Source organism: Delphinus delphis, chromosome 14 (assembly GCF_949987515.2).
Source record: "Delphinus delphis chromosome 14, mDelDel1.2, whole genome shotgun sequence".
Lineage (NCBI taxonomy): Eukaryota > Metazoa > Chordata > Mammalia > Artiodactyla > Delphinidae > Delphinus > Delphinus delphis.
This window is the reverse complement of record NC_082696.1, coordinates 77,207,736-77,232,339: the sequence shown is the minus strand read 5'-3', so window position 1 is coordinate 77,232,339 and position 24,604 is coordinate 77,207,736. Positions and strand designations below refer to the sequence as shown.

General features: G+C 38.2%; 1 protein-coding gene across 1 annotated transcript in view; it reads right to left on the bottom strand.

The window, feature by feature from the left end:
* The window catches only part of TMEM30A (transmembrane protein 30A), a 42,394-nt gene that overhangs the window by 8,058 nt on the left and 9,732 nt on the right, over positions 1–24,604 (bottom strand). The window contains exons 2-6 of the mRNA XM_060030340.1: positions 10,947–11,054; positions 8,478–8,585; positions 4,052–4,139; positions 2,842–2,988; positions 1,973–2,179 (exon numbers count right to left, since the gene is read on the bottom strand). Of these exons, the coding sequence (XP_059886323.1) occupies positions 1,973–2,179; positions 2,842–2,988; positions 4,052–4,139; positions 8,478–8,585; positions 10,947–11,054 (658 nt within the window). The remainder of the gene's footprint in view (positions 1–1,972; positions 2,180–2,841; positions 2,989–4,051; positions 4,140–8,477; positions 8,586–10,946; positions 11,055–24,604) is intronic.

The window sequence follows — 24,604 nt, the reverse complement described above, 5'->3', positions numbered from 1 at the left end:
AGAGCACATGTAGCAAGAGTGTAGTTATGAGAGAATGGGACGACTCATACAAGGTCGAAAAGCATGACAATGAAGTTTTACATTAGTGATTTGGAGCAATGGTGAAACTCACGGTGTGACACTGGATTGACGACTAAAACAGAGTGGAATTGAAGGGTGGATCCTTAAACAAATTTGAGAAATGGGACACCAACATGTTGGATGAGCTACCTACACGGACCAGTTCTAGGATTTGGCAAGAGTTAGGGAAGAGAAGAAGACAGAACTAAGTCCCTATGCAAAAGGTTTACAACTTTTTCAAAAGCATCTTTTGAATCATGTTAGTTCCCATCTCTTTCTCCAGCTTCCGTAGCTCCCCAGCCCCGCAGATGACTCCCCAGCCCGGCTGTGACTCCAATGGCAGGCTCAGCTCTACTAGTTCTTAAATCAATCCCAGTCTGAGCCAGGAATGACTGTAAGAGCTCTAACTAACCCAGCACCCTATGGGATGTGGTATCAAATCACCCATGCTAGTCTCTCTATATCGCAACCCTATAAAGTGGGCTTCTGCCTTGATTCTATTACCTAGTTCCCACCTTATACCCGATTTTGATAATTAACCCTTAACGTTCTGCAGGTCAAATTCCTGTTTTATCGATTTTCAAAATAGTCTGCATTCCTCCTAAAAGTTCTCTTGGTGCAAATTATCTGTCAACTAAGAACTCCTGAGTGCTCCAAAGATTTCCCTTTATCGTGCTGTAGGCTACAGGATGCCCTCTACTTTGGCCATAGCCTCAAGATAATGTTCTTTCTACCAGCACCTAAACTGGGTCTGTCTGTCTAAAATTTCTGCTATGTAGGCCTAGTTTCAAACACTTGGTCACTTTCAGTCTGTCACTCTCAGGTCATGTTCAGTTGTCTACTGAGGTGCAAAATCAAAAAACTAAGGCTACAAATAGGTCTTTATTTTGAAATTAGGTCTATTAACCGTTTATTAATCCATTATAAACCTAAAACTATATACTTATAGCTAATTTGGGTTATGAAAAATCAAAACTGTAAGATCATCAGCACACATGCTAATATTTGAAAAATTTTCATTCACGATATATACAAGCAATGGGCTAGAAATTAAAAGATGTAAGGATTTTGTTGAGAATAAAAGTTAGTGCCCAATATTTCTGGCTTAGGAAAGACTTTGCATCCAGGCCAATATGGACTGGTCTGACTACTTGAGTGAACCAGCTAGGGATGCAGTCTACAGTGATGGTTGATGGTAAAGTCAACACAGCTTGATTATGAACCCTGATTCTTCTATCGCCTGTGTAATCTCAGTTAAGTTACTTAAATGCTCTATGTTCCTATATTCTTGTCTATAACGTGGAGATGACACCTGCCTCACAATGCTTGAAATAAATAAAATAATACATGGAAAGTACTTAGTATAACGTTGACATATAGTCAGGATGAAATTAATGATATTTATCAGCACTGAAAAGTATGCCTAAATTATTAAGGTGGAACAATACAGCTAATGATAAAAATGTTTTGATATTGTAAACAGAGCAATAATTATAAATAATTATGTTGATATGAAATAACAAATTTGCTGATTTTTATTATCTAAAAGAATATAGATTAAAACAGCCCAGTACCACCAACGCTTAGATTTACTAAGTGAGTACTAGCCTTTGCATTAAGCTGAATTACAATCTCTCTTGTAAAAATATCTAACTTATTAATAAATCTAGCACCTACATTTTAAATAATTTTACCAAATAAGATGCTTGAACTCTAGTACAAAGTATTTAAAACTTAAAGGCATTTCTGGAAGAAACAAGTTAAAAGAGACTTTCTCATACATACACACATACTCATAAAAATGCAGAGAGCAAAACTAAAACACAAAGTAGCATGCCACATAACTGAGACAAGATTGGACTACACTCCTTTCAAATTCTTTGAATCTGTGCACATGGCCAAAAAAGGATACTGTATGTGATATTCAAATAGTATCGTCCAGCTGGTAATGTCGGATGTAAATCACTTTTCCTCTCTATAAGACGATACAACTTACGAAAAGTAGGTAGTGCTGCCGTACGCATCCAAACAATAAAATCCTCATTTATGAACCCACTATTATCTTCGTCAGGATCCAGCATATATACTGGTTTAACCCAGTTTACTGGCTTTGTTGTGCCTTAAAAAGGAGAGATCGGTGTGGGGTGGGGAGACAAGACATTCAATTCTGTTGAGAGTTTCACTGAAAATTCACACTCTAATAAAACAAAGATACACAATATGAATATTTTCCTTATGTTCAAAAGTAGAAATATATTCATATTCTAAGGAAGTCTTAAAATCGAAAGAGAAACCAATTCTTCACATAAAAACTTAATAATTACAAAGATTTGATTGATATCTCAATTAAGAGAATACTAAAAGTAGGTTACTGAGTATACTCCAAAAAGCAAATGACTTAATTCAAAGATGTAATGGTAAGAAACATTACATTGTGAAATCAAGGAGGCATAGAAACAAAAAGAAATTTGGACTTATAACTATTAATAATTAAAATAAATAAATACTTGTTTAAAATAAACCTTGTCACAATTTTAAAAGATTATGGCTGAAACACTTACAAGGAAATACCAGAGAAATTCAAGATTAAAAGTATACTACTTTTCCTTTAGAATTTCAGTACATTAGAAGATACTACATATTTTACCTAACTTGACAGCAAGTTAAGAAAAGTTGCTTTTTAAAAAGCACAAACTTTTTTAAGATTCTAAAGACAGAAAATTTTAGGTACTTCATTAAAACGCCTAGCTTATGTTTTAAGGGATATTAGTAATATTTTACCTTTGAATCGTTCTTCTAGGGGAATGTCTGCTCCAGGGGGATTTCTGAATTTCACATTTTTATCTGTCCACCAAGCAATACCTTTCTTTATCAAATGAATAGGTGTAGGATCAGATTCATTGCCAACCAGAAACAAATCTAGTGTATCTAAACACAAGAAAAGGAAGATACTGCTAAACATCTACTGAATATCCATAGTGCCGGCTTTCTTCCATGAGAAATGAGGATCTGGCACTTGCCCCCCAAAGTGGTTGTAACGAAGCAGGCACGTGATGAGCATTTGCTCTTGATGATTCACATGTGAATTAACTATGGTAACTTTACAATCCTAGATGAACTTGCCTTCCCTCAATAGTTCCAGGTCATTTTCCTACATGGCTAACTGATATGTGATATGGTCAGATGTTTTAATAGTAACCCAACTAAAACAATTTGCAAGGTAAATCTGCCTCTATTCTTTAAAAAAAAAAAACAACAAAAAAAAGCACTGCTAAATAGCTTCTGGCTTATCAATTTCTCTCTCTGCACTGTCCAATCTGGTAATCACTAGCTATATATGGCTACAGAGCCCCTGAAATTACGGCTGGTCCAAATGACTATGTTTTGTAAGGATATAATGTACATCAGACATCAAAGATTTAGTATAAAAATTAGTATATAAAATATCTCACTAATAACTTTTATATACTGAATATCACTTACCTGCTGAAATGATATGTGGGGCATACTGAGTTTAATAAAGTATAATTAAAATTAATTTCACTTGTTTCTTTTTTATTGTTTTTTTTTTTTTAGTGTGACTACTAGAAAGCTTAAAATTATACACATCTCACATTTATGGTTCACATTACATTCATATCAGACAGTGCTGCTCTAAATGATCAACTGTAGCCCCTATCTAATGGTATAAATATTCAAAGTTGTTGGCAAAGGTAGCCTGGCATTTATTTTATCATGTATGAAATAGTAAGTTAGCAGAATGGCCCTGCTTCTTTCTTCCCAGAGACAGAAATTCATTCTTAAAATATAAGAATTCACAAAAGAAAGTCATAAACCATTATAATACCCCACTAAATAACTAATTCACATATTTATCTTAAAGCTGTTGAATTTCTCAATCTCATTCATGTTTCTGAAAGATTATACAAATATTCCTAACTACAGTATAATATATATATATATATCATCTTTGTTTATCTCTGTCTCATACCATTAAACATGCTGTTGGCAATAGCTCCACAAGGAGCAATTGGTTTGTCTTCATTTCTTCGATAAGGCTCACATTCCTTACTGGGATTCTGATATTTAGAAGGAAAGAAGAGAGAAGTTATTACCCAGGCCTCTGGGAGAACTATGAGTTAGTCCTAATTACTGATTAAAAATTCAATCCCTACATATTTCTCATTTCCAATGCATGTAAAATGTCTATATTATAAACAGACTATACATTTAATTACTCAAAATATATTCTTTAACATTACTACATTATAGCCTTTTTTTGCATATACTGTCATATAGGTATATGTCAAATTGACTTTTTTCTCTTTTTATAAATTTATTTATTTTATTTTTGGCTGCGCTGGGTCTTTGTTGCTGTGCACAGGCTTTCTCTAGTTGCAGCAAGCAGGGGCTACTCTTCATCGCGGTGCATGGGTTTCTTATTGCGGTGGCTTTTCTTGTTGTGGAACACGGGCTCAGTAGTTGTGGCGCACGGGCTTAGTTGCTCCATGGCATGTGGGATCTTCCCAGACTAGGGTGTGAACCCGTGTCCCCTGCGTTGGCAAGTGGACTCCCAACCACTGCGCCACGAGGGAAGCCCCCAAACTGACATTTTAAACAATTTTCATACCAACACAGAAATCATAAATACAAAATGTTTTCTGCACAAGAAAAACTAAGAAGCCGTCTATTGTCAATCCAGCTGTGACAGAATGAAAGGAATCTTAAACTTGAAGTAAGAAGACTGGAGCTTCGGGGCTTCCCTGGTGGTCCAGTGGTTAAGACTCTGGGCTCCCAATGCAGGGGGTCCGGGTTTGATCCCTGGTCAGGGAACTAGATCCCTCCCGCATGCCGCAACTAACAGCCCGCATGCCACAACTAAAGATCCTGCGCGTCACAACTAAAAATGATCCTGCATGTCGCAACTAAAAAAAACAAAGATCTCGCATGCTGCAACGAAGATCCCACACGTGGCTCCCACATGCTGCAACTAAAACCCAGCACAGCCAAATAAATAAATATTAAAAAGAAAAAAAAAAAAAGACCTGAGCTTCTAGTTCCAGCTATGTACTATGTGACTTTGCGCAAGTCCCTTGATTTATCTGCACTTCACTTATAAAATTAACATGTTCAAGTAGATAATTTCAAATCTTGTAATTTGGAAGGGAGGGAGGGAGGAAGGAAAAGTCTAATGCAGATTCCTAGAATATACCAATTTTCTCTAAGTTGTGCACCCAGGTATAAAGAAAGCACAAATGTTGGCAAGGCAAACAGCACTTCACCTGTCCTCCAGATTTGGTTTTGGCTTAGTCCCTGTTGAAGATCTCAAGGAAACGTGGAAGCTGTAGGATTAATCCAGAGATTCTACCAAGTCTGATATTAGGTATACATCTGAGTTGTTCTGCGACTCCAAGGCCACACTAAGCCATGTCTCACAACACATAAACAAACCAAGATAGTCTCGATTTGAAATTAACTAGAACCTAGTTAGGCCTCTTAGGGCTATTCCATTATAACCAACCTTGACTTGTATCTACGTTCTGGCAGGGAATCTCATAAAGTCTCTTTAATATTTGACTTCCCAGCTTTTTGGTCCCTAAGACATCTACATTCAGAAAGTTAGTATTCTAAGACCATGAAGATAGACAATGTATAACTTGGCTTATTACTATTTGAATGTTTTGATGAAAACTGATTTCAAAAAAATAAGGTAAATAAACTCTCAATGGGGCAAATATATTTTAACCACTAAACCATTTTGGAGGGGAGGGGGGCAAGGAATAGCAACTTTATTTGGAAAACCAGAAAAGATGGTGGACTAGTGTCCTGAAGAACCATCTTCTAACTACTAAATTATTGAAGTTTTTTTAAAAAAAGGAAAATATTTACTACCTATGCATCAGATACTGAACTAAGCAATGCTAGGTACTTTGCAGTAACTGGCTTATTAGGAAAGCCATTTAATAAAGAGTACCTAACATGTACCACATACCATGTAAGGTGCTAGAAATGGAAAAATGCAAAAAAAGTCCCTGCTTTTCAGCTGCTCACAATGTAATATAGGAAACAGACTCAAATACAACCAAGTATAATATGAAATAAGAGCCATGATAAAGGTGTCTATATTCATTCCATATATATTTATTAAATGCCTTTCATGTGCTAGGTACTGGAGAGGCATTTGGTATATGGTTATTAAAGAAAGTCATGCTCCCTGCTCTCATGAGCTTGCAGTGTAGTTGGGAGGACAGAAGATAAGGGGAAGACTGTCTCTGGAGGTAGCATCATGAAAGTTAAGACCTAAAGAAAGTAGGAGACAGCCACGTGAAGAGCAGGCAGAAGAGAGCTTTAAGCAGAGAGAACAGTACACACCATTTAGAAAGAACTTGATACCTCTGAGGAGGTAAACAGGGAATGTAGTTAGAGTATGGCAATAAAGAAAATGACATATGATGAGACTGGAGAGTCATGCATAGCTCAGATCATCCTGAGTAAACCAACCACTGAAAGACTTTAAGCAGGGAAGTGGTATTTACTTTTTTTAAAAGATCACTCTAGCAGCTCTGTAGAAAATGGCCTGGAAAGGAAGAGCAAGAGTAGATGATATGGGGAGACAGTGTGTTAAGTAAAGTGAGAAGTGACTTGGAACAGGGTATGAATGAAGTAAATACGTAAAGAAGTTATTTTGCATCCAAAGACACTAAAGTAAACAGCAGGCCTGAGGTGAGAGGCCCTCCAGGGAAAGAGTAAAAACCACATTCTAGACAAATGAAATGGAAATACCCAAATGGGCAGATTACCTGCATCACCAGGCATGGTTAGGGAACAGCATATATGGCTCAGGGCAGCCAGGCCAAAGGTACATTAAGGATAGAATATAAAATCAATGAAGCTGAAGTGGTAGGCTGACATCAGATTGTGAAGGGCCTTATATACAATGTTAAGTTACTTGAACTTCAATCTGTCTGTTCTTAACATCTTTAAAATTTTTGAAAGCCACCTGGTCTTAAAGTCATATATTTTGGTCTAGTCCAGGGATCGATAAATGACAGCCTGCAGGCCAAATCCAGCCCCAGCTCCTGTTTTTGTAAATAAAGTTTTATTGGAACACAGCTACCCATTCACTTAAGTATTCTCCATGGCTGCATTCATTCTAAAATGGCAGAGGTGAGTAGCTGCAATAGACTATATAAACTGCAAAGCTGAAAATGTTTACTATTGGCCCTTTACAGAAAAAATTCATCAATCCTTAAGTTTAGTCTAAAAGCTCTGCTTGAGGTTTGGAAGAAAAGAATCTCAGCTTCTTTTGCCCTCAGTGAAGAGAGTGTGTATCTATATAAAAGAACTGTAAATCAACCACCACTGCTAGGTCTTTCAACACACCCAATCTATGATCCCAATCAACAAATTCTTGGTGTGCCTCATCAACTTGGTGTGTCTCAGAGAACTTCACCTTCTCTGGACTTGAGTCCTGAAAGTTGGATCCCACGACATAAATCCCACATGGACTACAAGATATTGCAGACCTAACCAGAATCTTTAAATAGACTTATTATTTCTTAAGATCCCAAACATCAGGAAATAGCAATAAAACCAGGAAGGATAACCTAGAGTAACTTTACGTTTACCAGGACCATTCTGGTCCCAGTATGGTCCTAAATTGCATTCTAAGAGTGTCACTGTTTCTAAGAGATACTTGAATTGCTAAAGGTTTGCTGCACTGGTAGCAATAATATAAAATACTTGGGCACCAACCACTACTATGAGAAGCTGAACAACAGTCAGGAAACTAAGATCCTCTAGTCCACAGATTCCCAAACCAGGCTGAGCATCAGAAGGGGAGCTTGTTAAAAATAGATATTTTAGAGCTCCACCCCTGTAGACACAGACATATGAGACTTAGGAGAATCCTGGAATCTGTATTTTCAAAAAGCTCCTCAGACGGTTTTTCAGTAACCCACACCCTTTGGACTTCAGTACTCGGGCTCCCCACAAGGTAAAAAGCAAAGAGCATACATGTTCAATTCTAAAACACAATCTCAGAAATTAAAAGTAGCTTATTTACATATTCCTACCCAGTGTAATAATAATGAGTAAACTCAAACAGAACAAATTATATTCCCAGAATGCTAGACTCATCAAAATTCCATTACAAACAGATTAACAAAGCAAAAATCCCAATGATACTACCGGAAACAAGCAGGTTGCAACGTGTCCTCTGGCTGCAAGAAATCATTAATCTGTGCAAATTCCAGGGGAAAAAATTTTAACTAAAAACCTTCACTAAACAAACTAAAAATGTCAAACAACACTTTAATTTCATCTAACATTATTAAATTTAACATTTCTAATTGAACAGTTACCACATGTTCTTAGTTCTTAGACACCGTAGTTTCATGTTCCATCATTTTACTTACAAGTAAAGCACTAGGATCTCCATTTAGTTGACTATCATCTCGAGATTTCACATAACGACGATGGTTTTGATAGAAATTAGACAGTCCATAATACATAAACACATTGCCCTAGAGAAAGAGAAAGGGAAAAAATGTTCATATAAAACTATTAAGTATGAAGTTGTTTCATGCATACATAAAAGCTATGTAATTTGCACTAGTTTAGAATTTGTGATAACTTAAAACAGTTACTGGGGTGAATTCTACCAGTACTTAGCAATCTAAAATGGTACAAATTGTAAATAAGGTTAAACAATCAAACCAAATCAAATAATGTTAAAGAATCAAATCAAATAAGGTCAAAACTCCAAGAGTCAACTTTGAAAATACTCTGAAAGACCTCAAGGACGTCTATTTACATTAAGACAAACAAACAAACAAAGAAGCTCTCAAGGAATCTAATTATTAGCCTAGTCTGATCAACTTTCAGTTTTATTTATTTATTTTTTTAAAGATTTTGTTTTTGATATGGACCATTTTTAAAGTCTTTACTGAATTTGTTACAATATTGCTTCTGTTTTATGTTTTGTTTTTTTGGCCATGAGGCATGTGGGATCTTAGTTCCCAGACCAGGGATCGAACCTGCACCCCCTGCATTGAAAGGCAAAGCCTTAACCACTGGACCGCCAGGGAAGTCCCTACTTTCAATTTTAAATCTTCTCTAATTCAGATTGGTCTTCATCCAATTAGCATCAACTTTTCAAAGGAATAATGCTTTCAAGCTTTCATTTACTGCCCAAAATAAATTCTGAACTTGAATTGGGTCATAGTAAATTTCTCAGCAGCATACTATATAATATTAGTAATGAACAAATTAATAATTAGTAAAGTATCTAAGATAATGAGTCACTTTATAATAATCAAGAAAAGTACTTTAATGTATTCAGTGGACTCAACTTGGAAATAATCTGGGAAATAAAGGTAACCTACCTACATTGTAACTATTTAGAAGATGTTATGAAGTCATCTTGAATGACTAAGATTTTTAGAGGTGGCAAAAACATCAGCTATTTTCTCCTTTCTGGTTGCTACCTCCATTGTCTATAACCTTATACTCAATTAAAAGGAAGACAGAAAAAAAAAAGGAATTCAATAACATTTTGCTTTATTTGATTTGCTGTTTTCTTATACACAATCATTTATTTAAAGCTTGATTTTCAAATGTCAAAATATGCAAACTTTCCCATTCCTTATAAAGAAAACACTTACATAGAAATCTTTCGTTTATTTATTTGGTTGGTTAGGTTTTTGTCCTATGAAAAGGCTTTAGTCTAATTCAGCTTGGGCTTGTAAAGGAACACAGAGCCCACAAAAGAATGAATCTGAGGATGATCACCTTCGCAGAAGAACAGTTCTGAAATGCTTAATGTTTTTGTATGGGGGAAGAAACTAGTGGAGCTTCTAAATCATTACAAGTCTCTTCCATGTCTTTAATTCTGCCTGTTCTGACAAAAGCAGAACTTAATGCAACTTATAGTTTGTCCATCACACAAAAAAATCAAATCTTTATGATGTTTTAAAGTTATATGTTATTTCTGCCAAAACAAAATAATTAAATTCCTGTCTTCTCCCTAATTTATTTTAAAATTTTTAAAAAGGGAGTGTTACAGTCCACGATCTCAGGGCAACAGCATCCATAGCCACTAGATGGCAACCATCTATTAAGGACCTCAAAAGTCATCACGACCTTTAAGAAAATTTAAAGCATAGCTACAAAAATCTAAAAAGTTGGCATGTATTAAAGCAGTTTTGCTCCCTGAAGAATAAAACAATAATTTTTTAAAGCTCAATTTTCAGGTAAAGGAGAACATAAACGGGTCTTGTCATGCCTATTTCTGAATCTTTGTGTCCTTTAGCATCTGCTCAGTTTCCAAGAAGAATGACAGGTAAGTGTGAATGCAAACGACACACAGACCACACACACACACACACACACACACACACACACACACACGGATGGTATTCTAACTGCTTGTCAATAAGGTTTTACTGTTTGCATTTATGTTAAAGTATCATATCTGATGAAAAAATAATGCAATAATGGGTGAATTAGTATTTATTTTCCAAAGTAAAACTTATAGTATTAAAAGTAGGCAAAACAGTTCGAGCAATAATTTTTTAAATACAAGTAGATGTAGATAGAAACTTGATACAAAAAAAATTTTTGTACAGTTATAAAATTTTCCAGAAAAAGAATGTTTTAAATTTAATTTAAACTACTAACTACAATAAACTATTAAATTAATGTATTTAATTATCAGGCAGCATAATCCAATAGCAAAACAAAACAATCTTCCTCAAAAGTGTATAGATTCCCAATAAATTAAAGCAACATATCAACAAGAAAATAACTAGTAAAAAAAAAATTTAATATAATATCAATATTTTTTAAAGCATGGCTTTTCTAAAACACTACTTGGGAATACAGACCTCAAATGACTGTTCCAGAGTGAAGTTAATGGTACAAATACAAGGTGTCACATTCGGAGACAAACATTTATTGCAGGGACTGGAAGGGTCTGTTCCGGTATAATCAATCTGCAAGAGAAAAATATAACTAAGCACACTTCCTTGGAGAAACTGGATACACTCTGAAATAATTTGCTATCAGAGGGAAAAATGAGCCTGATGGAGCAATAATAGCCCAGAAAAAACCTTTTTATAAGGTCAGCTGTTTATTTTGACTGGAAAGGGTCCTATGTCATCCTACTGGCTCATCTCTCCTTTTTACCAAAAGAAATACATTTACGCATAAAATCATAAATATAAAATTCAAACCGCATGATGTATAAAGGTTTAAATAACTACAAAGTCTAAACAACTTTTCCATCATCTCAGCTTTCCATGGCACATTTTCAAATTAAAAAAACAAACACAAACAAAAAACTACCAGGTTTCTCAAGGGCTACCATTTCTTTAAAACCTGGTGTTGGATAATTAAGAATCTGTCTTATCTTTCTCCTGGGTTCCTGGCAGGGAGCCTCTGAATCCCTTAAATTCCCCTGGTGATAAGAGTGCATTTGTTTTTGATAAGCCCCTGAGTCACCCTAGAGTTTATGCTAAGGAGATGGCTCAGGTGAGGGCTGCTCACCAGAAAGGCTAGATGTGATTAGGGACTCTGGAAAGAGGGAGAAGGCTGGAAATTTAGTTCAATCATGTGGCCAATGTTTAATCAATCATGCCTTCATCATGGAATTCCAATAAAAACTCTGGCCACCACAGGTGAGCTCCCGGGTTGGTTAACCCATCAATGTGCCCTGATTCCACAGGGAGAGGGCACGAAGCTCTATATTCAAGACTCTCCCAGACCTTGCCAAATGTGTCTCTTCATTTAGCTGGTCCTAGTTTATATGATTTATGATAAAACTATAATTGTAAGTCTAGCATTTCCCTGAGTTCTGAGTCATTCCAGCAAATTATGGAACCTGAGAGAAGTTACAGTAACCCCCCATATTTATAGGCAGTTGGTCAGAAATGCAAGTGGCCTGGAGACCTCTGAACTTGCAACTAGCATCTGAAGTGAGGGCAGTCGGGGCGAGGGGGGTTTGGGAACTCCCGGATTTGTAGCTAGTTGGCCAGAAGTATGGGTAGCCTGACTTGCAGCTGGTGTCTGAGTGGTACTGAAGTATACTGTTGGGGACCATGCCCTTACACCTGTGGAGTCTGACACTAACTCAGGTGGTCGGTGTCAGAATTGAATTGCAGTACACCAGCTGTTGTCAGAAGACCTGACCTGATAGCTAAAATGAGAAAACTTTTTCCATTATACGAATTTTTTTTAATAGAGTTTATTTTTTAGAGTGGTTTGAGGTTCACAGCGAAATTGAGTGCAAACTACAGAGTTCCCATATACTCCCTGGACCTACACATACACAATCTCCTTGATTATCAATATCCCTCACCAGAGTAATACATTTGCTACCAATGATGACCCTACAATGACACATCATTATCACCCAAAGGCAGTGGTTTACCTTAAGATTCACTCTAGGTGTTGTACATTCCATGGGTTTTGACAAGGGTATAATGACATATATACACCATCACAGTATCACACAGAATAGTTGCACTGCCTAAAAGATCCTCTGTACTCTGTCTATTCATTCCTCCCTTATCCCTAAGCCCTGACAACCATGGATCTTTTTACTGTCTCCATAGTTCTGCCTTTTCCAGAATGTCACATAATTGGAATCATAAAGTACGTAGCCTTTTCGGATTTACCTCTTTCACTTAGGAATATGCATTTAAGGTTCCTCACTGTCTTTTCATGGCTTGACAGCACATTTCTTTTTAGCATTGAAGATTATTCCATTTTCTTGGTCCACCACAGATTATTTATCCATTCACCTGCTGAAGGATATCTTGGTTGTTTCCAAGTTTGGGCAAGTACAAGTAAAACTGCTATAAACATCCACATGCAGGTTTTTGTGTGGACCTAAGTTTTCAGCCCATTTACGTAAATAACAAGGAGTAGAAATGCTGGATTTCATGGTAAGAGTATGTTTAGTTTTGTAAGAGACTGCCAAACTGTCTTCCAAAGTGACTGCACCACTTTGCATTCCCACCGGCAATGAATGAGTTCCTGTTGCTCCACAACCTCACCAGCACGTGGTGCTGTTGACGTTTTGGGTTTTCACTAATAGGTGTATAGTGGTATCTCACTGTTGTTTTAATTTGCAATTCCCTAATGATCATGTCAAGCATCTTTCACTTGTTTACTTGCCATCTGTGTACTATGGACTAAAGGTTTATGTCCCCCCAAAATTCATATGTTGAAGCCCTAATTCCCAATGTGATTAATTTGGAGGTGGGGACATTGGATTAGGGTTATTTATTTATCTTTTAAATTTTATTTATATTTTTGGCTGCGTTAGGTCTTTGTCGCGGCGCGCGGGCTTTCTCTAGTTGTGGCGAGCAGGGGCTACTCTTTGTTGAGGTGCGCGGACTACTCATTGCGGTGGCTTCTCTTGTTGCAGAGCACGGGCTCTAGGCATGCAAGCTTCAGTAGTTGCAGCATGTGGGTTCTAGAGCACACGGGCTTCAGCAGTTGCGATGCATGGGCTCAGGAGTTGCGGTGTGCAGGCTCTAGAGCATGAGGGCTTCAGTAGTTGTAGCATGCGGGTCCAGTAGCTGTGGCTCGAGGGCTCCAGAGCGCAGGCTCAGTAGTTGTGGCGCACAGGCTCAGTTGCTCCGCGGCATGTGGGATCTTCCTGGACCAGGGATCGAACCTGTGTCCCCTGTATTGGCAGGTAGATTCTTAACCACTGCGCCACCAGGGAAGTCCCTGGATTAGGTTCAGATGAGGTCATGAAGGTAGGGCCTCTGTGATACGACTAGTATCCTCCTAAGATGAAGAAGAAAGACCAGAGCGTGCTCGCGCTCATGCTCTCTCTCTCCCTCTCCCTCTCTCTCTCCCTCTCTCTCTCTCTCTCTCTCCCCCTCTCCCTCTCTCTCCCTCTCTCTCTCTCTCTCTCTCTCTCTCAGCTACGTGAGGACAAAGTGAGAAGGCAGCCATCTATCAATACAAGTCAGGAAAAGGGTCTCCACCCTTTTCAGGGTGAAGAATCTGAAGGAACTGAATCTGCCAGCACCCTGATCTAGACTTCCCAGCCTCTAAGACTGTGAGAAATAAATGTCTGTTTTTTAAGCCATCTAGTCTATATTGTTTTTTTTGTTTTTTAACATCTTTATTGGAGTATAATTGCTTTACAATGGTGTGTTAATTTCTGCTTTACAACAAAATGAATCAATTATATATATATATTTTTATAGCAGCCCAAATTGACAGATTTCGGTCCTGAAAAGTGGGGTGCTGTTTTAACAAATACTCAAAAAGAAGTGGCTTTGGAACTGGGAAACGGTTAGAGGCTGGAGATTTGAGATGCATGCTAGAAATATAAACATTAAAGGTGATTCTGGTGACATCTCAAAGAGAAATGAGGAGAGTTAGAAAGAAAGCTTCCATCTCCTTAGAGAATTAATAAATAAATGTGATCAGAATATTGGTAGAAATATAGATGGTAAAAGGCCATCCTGGTGAGGTCTTACTCAGAAATGAGGAGCATTACTGGACAATGGAAAAAAAGGTGATCCTTGTCATAAAGTGGCAGAGAATTTGGCTAAAGTGTGCTCTAGTGTTCTGTGGAATGTAGAACTTGTGAGCGATGAAACTGGATATTCAGGTAGATTTCCAAGCACAGTATTCAAAGAGTGTCTTGGTTCCACCTGACTGCTTACAGTAAAATGGAAGAAGAGAGAAACAAATGGAATAAGGAATAATGTTAAGCAAAAAGGGACCAAAACTTATGATTTGGAAAATTCTCAAACCTATCCGTACTACAAAAAATCAGAAAGCTTGTTCTGAAGAGAATACTACGGTGTAGCTGAACAATCATTCGATAAAGAGATTAGTGTGGGTTTGAACCAAGGACCTAATCAGTCATTCCAGCAGAAACACTGCCAGTGTGAACAGAAGGGGAAAGAGAAGGGACAAAATGAAGGAAAGCTGAGGGACTTGCTTAGATCTTACAGGACTGGCCCATACAGCCATTCGGCTACAGAATGTGCTATTGATTCTCCAAGATGAGAAGAATGATCCCAGAGATGATTTCGAGACCATCAGGGCTACATCCTCGGTTCATACTGGGGGAGGAGCTCAACAGACCAGAGGGCAGCAATCTGGAGCCTCGGGGCAGGACTTCTATCCCAGTGGGTCCTGAAGGCAGTGTCAGACCAGAGAGTATTATTCTCCAGCCTTAAGATCTGATGACATTTGTCTTGCTAGGTTTTGGAGACTTGCTTGGAACTCATCACCCCTTTCTTTTCATTTCTTCCCCTTTCAAATTTGAGTGTCTATACTATGCCTGTCCCTCCATGGAATTTTGGAAGCACGTCTGGTTCCACAGGTTCACAGCTGGAAAGAAATTTTGCCTCAGGATGAAAGTCTCTTAAGTCTCACCCATATCTGATTAAAATGATATTGAGAAGACAGTTTAGACTTTAGAGTTGATACTGGAACCAGTTGAGACTTTTGGGGCTGATGATGGAATGAAAGTGTTTTGCATGTGAGGACATGAATTTGAGGAGCACAGGGGCAGAATGTATGAACTGAATGTTTGTGTCTCCTCTCCCTCCAAATTCTATTTTGAATCCCTAATCCCCAGTATGATAGCATTTGGTGGTAGGCCTTTGGAAGGTAATTAGGTTTAGATGAGGTCAGGAGGGTGGGGCCCCCATGGTGGGATTAGTATCCTTAATAAGAAGAGGAAAAGAAATCAGAGCTCCTTCTCTCTATGCCATGGTAAGGACACAGCAAGAAGGTGGCCATCTGCAAGCCAGAAAGAGGGTCCTCAGCAAGAACTGAACCTATCAGCACCATGATCTTGGACATCCCTGCCTCAAGGACTGTGAGAAATGAGTACCCGTTGTTTAAGCCACCTAGTCTACATTTTGTTATAGAATCCTAAGCTGACTAAGATATTGTCAGGTGAGGTATCTGTTCAGGTCTTTTGCCCATTTTTAATAGGGTTTTCCATTTTCTTTTATTGACTATTATGAGTTCTTTGTACATTTTGGTAACAGTCCTTTATCAGATATGCCTTTCAACACTTTTTTCTCCCAGACTATGACTTGTCTTATCACTCTCTTGATAAATAAGAATTTTATCATTAGCAAAGTTAAAAAAAAAGCCAACTAATCTTTATTTCTGAAGCTGAACATTTAAACTTTATATATGGATATTCAGTTTCTTTTCATAATTAAAAAAAAGGTTAAAATATGTATATAGAAAATAGAGCATCAAATTACAACATCTACAGAACCCTCCTATATTTTTGGTGGCAATGTAAATTGGTACAATTTACAATTGTACCTATTCTTGCTATGGAGGTTCCTTAAAAAACTAAAAACAGAACTACCACATTATCCAGCAATCCCACTCCTGGGCATATATCCAGAGAAAACCATAATTCAAAAAAATACATGCACCCCAATGTTCACTGCAGCACTATTTACAACAGCCAAGACATGGAAGCAACCTAAATGGCCATCGACAGAGGAATGGATAAAGAAGATGTGGTACACAGGGACTTCCCTGGTGGTCCAGTGGTAAAGAATCCACCTTACAATGCAGGGGACGCGGGTTTGATCCCTGGTCAGGGAACTAAGATCCCACACACAGTGGGGCAACTAAACCTGTGTGCCACAACTACTGAGCTCACGCGCCTCAACTAGAGCCCACGTGCTGCAAAACTACAGAGCCCAAGCGCTCTGGAACCCACGCACCACTACAGAGCCCACACACCCTGGAGACTGCGCGCCACAACTAGAGAGGAGAAAATCCACACGCCACAACTAGAGAGAAGGCCACGCACCTCAACAAAAGATCCTGCATGCCTCAGTGAAGAGCCCACGTGCCGCAACTAAGACCCAACACAGCGAAAAATAAATAAATAATAAATAAATAAATCTTAAAAAAAAAAGATGTGGTACATATATACAATGGAGCATTACTCAGCCATAAAAAAAGAACAAAAGAATGCCATTTGCAGCAACATGGATGGACCTAGAGATTATCAAACTAAGTCAGACAGAGAAAGACAAATATCATATGATATCACTCATATGTGGAATCTAATTTAAAAAATGATAAAAAATGAACTTATTTACGAAACAGAAACAGACTCACAGATTTCAAAAACAAACTTATGGTTACCAACGGGGAAATGGGGCGGGGGGTATAAGTTAGGAGCTTGGGATTAACATACACATACTACCATATATAAAATAGATAACCAACAAGGAGCTACTGGGTAGCACAGGGAACTCTACTCAATATTCTGTAATAACCTATATGGGTAAAGAATCTGAAAAAGAATGAATATATGTATATGCATAACTGAATCACTTTGCTGTACACCTGAAACTAACAAAACATTGTTAATCAACCATACTCCAATAATTTTTTTTAATAATTTTAAAAATTACATCTAATTGCTTTTCAAAAACCACAAAACTGCTTAACAAAACTTGGTTTTGTCAAATTCCGATATAACCTATTGAAATGTCCTCCATCAAAGCTTACTTACTAATGAAACTTTGTTTAGAGAAAATTTTCATTCACTGCAAATATCTAAGAGAAGCTAGGCACGTAATTAAAACAAGCTAAAAAAACAGGTCTCCTAAATGAAGAGAGATAAAACGTGTATAATTTTTCACTAAACCTGTGGGGCCACAGCTTTCCACCCAGGGCTTATTCATGCACAATATCGCACTTAAAAGCCAACTTTTATGGTTTTGACAAGATGAAAGAAAACATGAGAACATTTAGAAAAATCAACTATATTTAAAAATCTATGTTAAAATATATTAAATTTTTTTTCGATTTTTTTAATTTAATAATCTCTGCACATCTTCTCTCTCTTCTAAGTCAAATTTAGGATTAAAAAAAAAAGTTGTCAGCTGGGCCTATTACCATATTGTTTGCCTTTGAACAAAAACCTCTTAAACCACTCTCTTTCAAATTATTTTCTAGGGCAAAGGAGGAAAGACAGATCATCAGCTGTGATTAAGCAAAGATATATTTTCTTTATTTAACTGAACAAAAATAATACGATGGAATGTGAAATCTAATAAATTATACTACAGTATATTAAACCTGAACATTTTTCGAAACCAAGAATTATTGCTGAATGTCAAATTATACTTCAAAGAATAGCTATAACATTTTCATCACAATCTTTTAATTATACTTTTTTAAATGTACAAAAAATTGCATGTCTTTTGATTCCAGGAAATTCTGAAAGTAAAAAAACTGTCATTCACATTTTAAGCCTTACTATGTGCAAGGCATGACATGAAGATACAAAAGTAATCATATCTTATACTTAGTCGATACAGTTTACACAGTCCTTTCTATTCCACACATATTTCATCTGATCCTCACCAAAATCCTATAGTATTATCCTCATTTTACATAAAGAGAACATTCAGAAGCTTGTCCAAGGATACACGAACAGCAGTAGCTGGTGCTACGCTAGAAGCAAGGATTTTTTACTCCAAGTCCAATGTTCCTTCTACTAAACTGCTTCTTCACCACCATAGTCAGTCCCCTTGGCCCTCCAGAAGACTATCAAAGATAGTGCATAAACACAAAGAAAATGACTATAAACGTTAAGTGCTAAACTGAACGGCAAAGAGGGCAGTAAGTACTAGATTGACTAGCACTTTCTCACTGAGAAGAAAAGAGGATTTGAACTGAGCCATTAAAAGGAAAAAAAAGGATGGAAAAAGGCGACATATGGAGAAGCACGAAGGTAGAGAGCACAGGTACATTTCAGGATGACACTTTGGATTTGTGGAGAGAGTTTTCATGTTGGAAGGAAACGAGACAACACTAAAAGGTAAACTGGATCCGTAACTACATGCTTTGTTTTACTGGCCACTGCTTATTGAATGGATATACTAAGTGTCAGACATTATAAGCACTTAACACACACCATCTCATTAACACGTAGTCCTGAAAAGTTAATTTTTATTTTCCTCATTTTAACCTAGGAAACTGACATTTAGGGAGGTTTAGTAATTTTCCCAAGATCACCCATCAAGAATTTGAACCCAGCTCTGCCTTTCTCCAAAATCTCTGTTCTCTCCACCATTCTATGTCCTCTTGCACAATGAACATACCACCCTTTCTGATATACAAACTCAAGAGTCTGCTGATTATAAGAATGAAGATAAATCTGGGGGATAACTGTGACTTATTGTTGTTAATTTGGATGCCCAGCACCCAAACACACTTCCAAGCCCTGGGGAATTCTCCTGGTGGAGAGTTTTGGAGGCAGGCCGGGCTCCAACTTCCACTTCAGAAGCCAAGGGAGTAAATGAGTCCTTCCTCTCCCTAACCCCAGGAGCCAGGACAAAAGCATACATACGATCAATCCTGATTGAGACTAGAGAACTGAATCTCCATATAAATCGGAGAGGAGTGGGTGTGATGAGCTCAGCAGTGGCAGCAGAAGTCGAACAGGGAACTCAACAGCAGCTGTGGCATCTGAGCCACTGTTTCTGCTTCCAAACTTCCCTTCCTTCCCTCCTGTCTCCAAACCTGATCCTCTAGACCTCCCATCTATTTTGTGTGAGAGCTACCCAATCTCCTCCAATAAATCCCTTTCCCCTGTAAGCTACCCAGAGTTGGTTAATATTGCTGACAACAAAGCCTCTGAAAGTTAAATAATCCCGAGTGTTAAAAATGTCCTTCAGGAAATAAGGAAATGGGACTACCCTGGTGGCGCAGTGGTTAAAATCCGCCTGCCGATACAGGGGACACGGGTTCGATCCCTGATCCAGGAAGATTCCACATGCCGTGGAGCAACTGAACCCACGAGCCACAACTACTGAAGCCCGCGTGCCTAGAGCCCGTGCTCCGCAACAAGAGAAGCCACCGCAATGAGAAGCCCGCACACCGCAATGGAGAGCAAGCAGCCCCTGCTCGCCGCAACTAGAGAAAGCTCGCATGCAGCAACGAAGACCCAACACAGCCAAAAAACTTAAAATTTAAATTTAAAAAAGGAAATAAGGAAATGGAGACAGAGGAGGCTAACATAATCAAACATTTGTATTGATATTAACAACAGATTTTTTTAAAAGTCTAAGATAACGAGACTTTGATTTCTTCCTGAACACCCTGTCAGGAAAGAATCACTTATTAACTTAATATTTACTTGAATGTCTGTGTGTTCCAGGCAAGAGGGACTCATCCCAATACCTAATCACATGGAGCTCACTGTCTAATACAGAACACGGTCACTAAGATGGAACGGGTGTTTTGGTAAAAGAAGTACAGGTACTATGGAAACACATACCTAATCCAGTATTTAGCAAATTTCTCCACGAGGGCTGACAAGTGGATGTTATCTACAGGAAGACAGTACCAAGAGGGACAATCTCTAACTGAGGGCTTAGCACAGGAACAAACCCAAGATACAAGAATTTAGGACAAAGTTCTGAGTTAAAGATCTGATAATCAATCAGGGGTTCTCCAGTTAAGGTATCTAATTTTTCTACAGTGTCCATTTATAAAACAGTTGGCTACTAGTAATAAGGAAAATCTAGGTCTCAGAAACCAGGAAAGTGGAATAGGATTGCAGAGTCGAAGCTAAAGGGGTAGCTTTTGTGACGAGCCACTATAAGCTAGAGCAGTGTGGCTTTGCAGTCCAGGTGACAAAATGGGGATAGAGCTGTGGAAAAGGCCATCCCCGTACTGTTGTAGAATTCTTAGAAACAACGGTATCAGAAGCTTCAGGAGATAGCATCCTCCACCAACACTGCTGCACACATGAGGTGCCGTAACCTCAGCAGCCACCAGGAAGCTCGTTCAGTTACCATCAGGCAAGGCAGAGGAGCGAGGGAATAGGAAGGTCAAGACGGTAACCTTGCCCGAGGGGCCTAGAGCAGATTCTTTAGTTTTATGAGTCACGCTGATGCCACTGGTGTGGCACAACAGCAGCCAACTTCCCTGCTTTGCTACTCAGAGATCTTGGGCAAAAAGAAAAGGCTGTAAAGGCTGAGCCACGGTGCACATTCTTGCCTCAGAGGAAGTAATGCAAGTTACACTGCTTCCTACTCAAAGCTCACACATGAGGGACAGCACTGAATTTTCCACAGAGATTACTATGACTGTAGACAAGGTAATTTGTATAACCCAGGCCTGAGTGGGAAAGAAGGTGGGCATTGATTGAGAGAGTGAGAGGAACAGTAAAAGAGGCACAAAAAGACAGCAGCGTGTTGTGGAGTACCGAACATGTTAAAAAGTATTTAAAATGCTTCTTTTTTATTAAATTAGTAATACATAAATAAGAAAAATTCCCTTCATAAATGCTCATCAGGGCTTCCCTGGTGGTGCAGTGGTTGAGAATCTGCCTGCCAATGCAGGGGACACTGGTTTGAGCCCTGGTCTGGGAAGATCCCACATGCCGCGGAGAAACTGGGCCCGTGAGCCACAGCTACTGAGCCTGCGTGTCTGGAACCCGTTCTCCGCAACAAGAAAGGCCGCGACAGTGAGAGGCCTGCGCACCGCGATGAAGAGTGGCCCCCGTCTGCCGCAACTGGAGAAAGCCCTCGCGCAGAAACGAAGACCCAACACAGCCAAAAATTAATTAATTAATTAATTAATTTTTTTAAAAAAAGCTCATCAGATAAAAGGGGGTGGAGGAAAGAAATAAACATACACATGTAGACAGGGAATGTGGCCCCCATACCAGCTCTACAAGGGTCAAGCCATTAGACATGGCAGCTGCCCACCAACGGTGCACCCTGAGGGAAGATTCAGGATGGAAAAAAAACAGGAAGCATTCTGTGTTTTAGATACTGGCCCGAGATAGTTAAGATGCACATGTAAGGTATAATTTCAGTGAGCCCAGACTCTTGCATCTTCCCATACACAGAAAAGCACTAAAATCATGAACTTCGGATGCCTGTTCTTTGTGATTAGTCCAGCAAAGACTCCTGCACATCCTGACTCTTCCCTTACCTCTTCGGAGCAGTTTCTCAGAGCTGAGAGGCTGTGTCCTGGACTGTAGTCCTCAGTAAGATCCCCAAACAAAACTTAACTCCCAGCTTTTAGGTTATCGGTTTTCCTTCAGTTGACACATACTTAAATTATTTAGAGCCTGTTAAAAGTTAAGAGTTCAATTTTTTTTTAATTCAGTCACTCTTTTATTTTTGAAGATTAGCTTTTAAAAAATCAAAAGCTTAGTTCTAAACTGATAGCTATAGAACATGCTCAATCCTTTATATCCTAATAAAATTCTATGGGTCACATGAAATCTGCAGTATGTTTCTGTAGGTTAAAGAATCTGAGTGGGAGCCACAGAAAAGATGTTTACTTCTAATTCAATCAGTAAGTCTCATGCTCAGAGGTGGAAATGATAAATGAATGAATTAGGTGATATACAAATGTAAACTATCTTTGAAGAAAGAATAGCAATAGAAAAACTAGCTATTATTTCCCAAATGTCTATTCCATACCAGAACTATTTTAATCTTTTACAGAGAGATTGAGATTCAGAGGTTAAATGACTGCCCAAAGCCAATCAGCTAGTATGTGACTATTATTAGTTTCCTAGGGCTGGTGAAACAAAATACCACAAACTGGGTGTCTTAGAACAAGAGAAATTTCTTCTCTCGCAGTTCTGGAGGCTAGAAGTCTGAATTCAAGGTGTCAGCAGGGCTATTCTCCCTCTGAGACTCTGGGGAGAAACTGTCCTTGCCTCCTGCTAGCTTCTGGCAGCAGCCGGCATTCCTTGGTTTGCAGCTGCATCACACCACCTCCGTCTCTGCTGTTACACAGTTCTCCCTATAGCCCTGTCTTCACATCTTCTTCCCTCTGTGCCTGTCTCTTCATATAGGAACACCAGTCATACTGGATAGGAGCCCACCCAAATAACCTCATCTTGATTACATTTGCAATGACTCTATTTCCAAATAAAGTCACATTCACAGGTACTAGGAGTTAAGATTTCAGCACATCTTTCGCTGGGACACAATTCAATCCATGACAATGATATAATCATATCTGGCTAGCTCCAAAGTTGCTGTTCTTTCCATTAGACTGCACTGCTGCCTCCCATTAATCCTGAATAACATGCACCATACAATAATTTAGAAATATGGAAGTCAATTTAAAAGACATTATATTTTAAAAATAAAATTGGCCCCGTTCATGAATATGCTGACGTTTTAAACAGTACTACCAAATCTTCAGAGTTTTCACCTAAAATACAGATCAAAAACAACAACTTTGTTATGATAGGTAGATGTCATTCTAGCACCATCTTAACTTTTAGAATCTGAAATAGAATTTTATAATATAAAGTTCCATACACAAAGTTTTTATATCTGGCATTTAACGCATCTCCACAAACGAAAAAGTAAATTCCAACCTGAAGTTTTAGTTTACCCCTTAAAACTCTTACAAAAGTATCAAGTTATAAAAACTGCCTTGGACAGAACTGATGAAAAGGGCTTTGCTAATTATGCTCCAATCTATGTAACAGGGTAGATCAAAGGAACAGATAAGCAGTTAATATGAGTAAAGCAGGGCTTTTATTTTAAGGAAATACATGGTCTTTTCTATATAAAACATTGTTTTTGTATAGTCATGTAACTGATGTTCAAACATCAGTGGCTTTTATCTTTGTCTCCAGTGCTACTTTGTGACGATAACCTCATGCTACCTCATATCATATTTCATACATTATACTCTCCTCTCTAAATCACCACCGGTCTTATTTTCACCCCCCAGTCCCATTTTTATATCCCTAGATGTATTCATTTGGTTGAATTTCTTCCCTCCCACTTGAAACTCTTACCATCTCTCTCTATTTCAAATCCACAGTGATCTTTCCAAAACTAAGTCAGACATATGTGACTTGTTAATTTGGGGCAGGGGGCCAGGGGGGGCATTATGCTTCACTAAAAACTTTACTTAAAAAAAAATCAACAGTGATGATTCACTGAACCCCATAATCTCACACCCAGCTGTGGTCTTTTGATGCCTATAAATGGTACCACCATTGTCCCAAGCATCCAAGCTCAAAATCTTGGCATCCTCTTGGGAATTAGCACCCAAGTTCTGTCAATTCTTCCTTAGCAATATGCTTAGTATCCTTGAATTTGACTCTCACTTCTTCCAGTACAAATCAAGCTTTGAGACTTCATGCCAGTTTTTTAAAAGGGAGAAGAAAAAGTACATTCTATCGTTTTAAAACTCAAGGAAAAACAAATAATTTCAAAAACTTTTTCAAAGTTAAATATAATTGTATATAATGTGAGACCTGAGAGCTTAGAACAATAGCCAACTTACTCAGCATAGTGATGCACAATGTTATTAAATGTCACATAATCATTCTTATATTTTAATTAATTTAGAAATTAAACTACAAATCCATGTAATTGGAGGTTGGTCTATGGTTTCCAGCTTTTCAGAACTAATAAGTATACAACAGTACCTCCTTCTAAAATAAGCATCAAAAAAATCAGGGCTTCCCTGGTGGCGCAGTGGTTGCGAGCCCGCCTGCCGATGCAGGGGA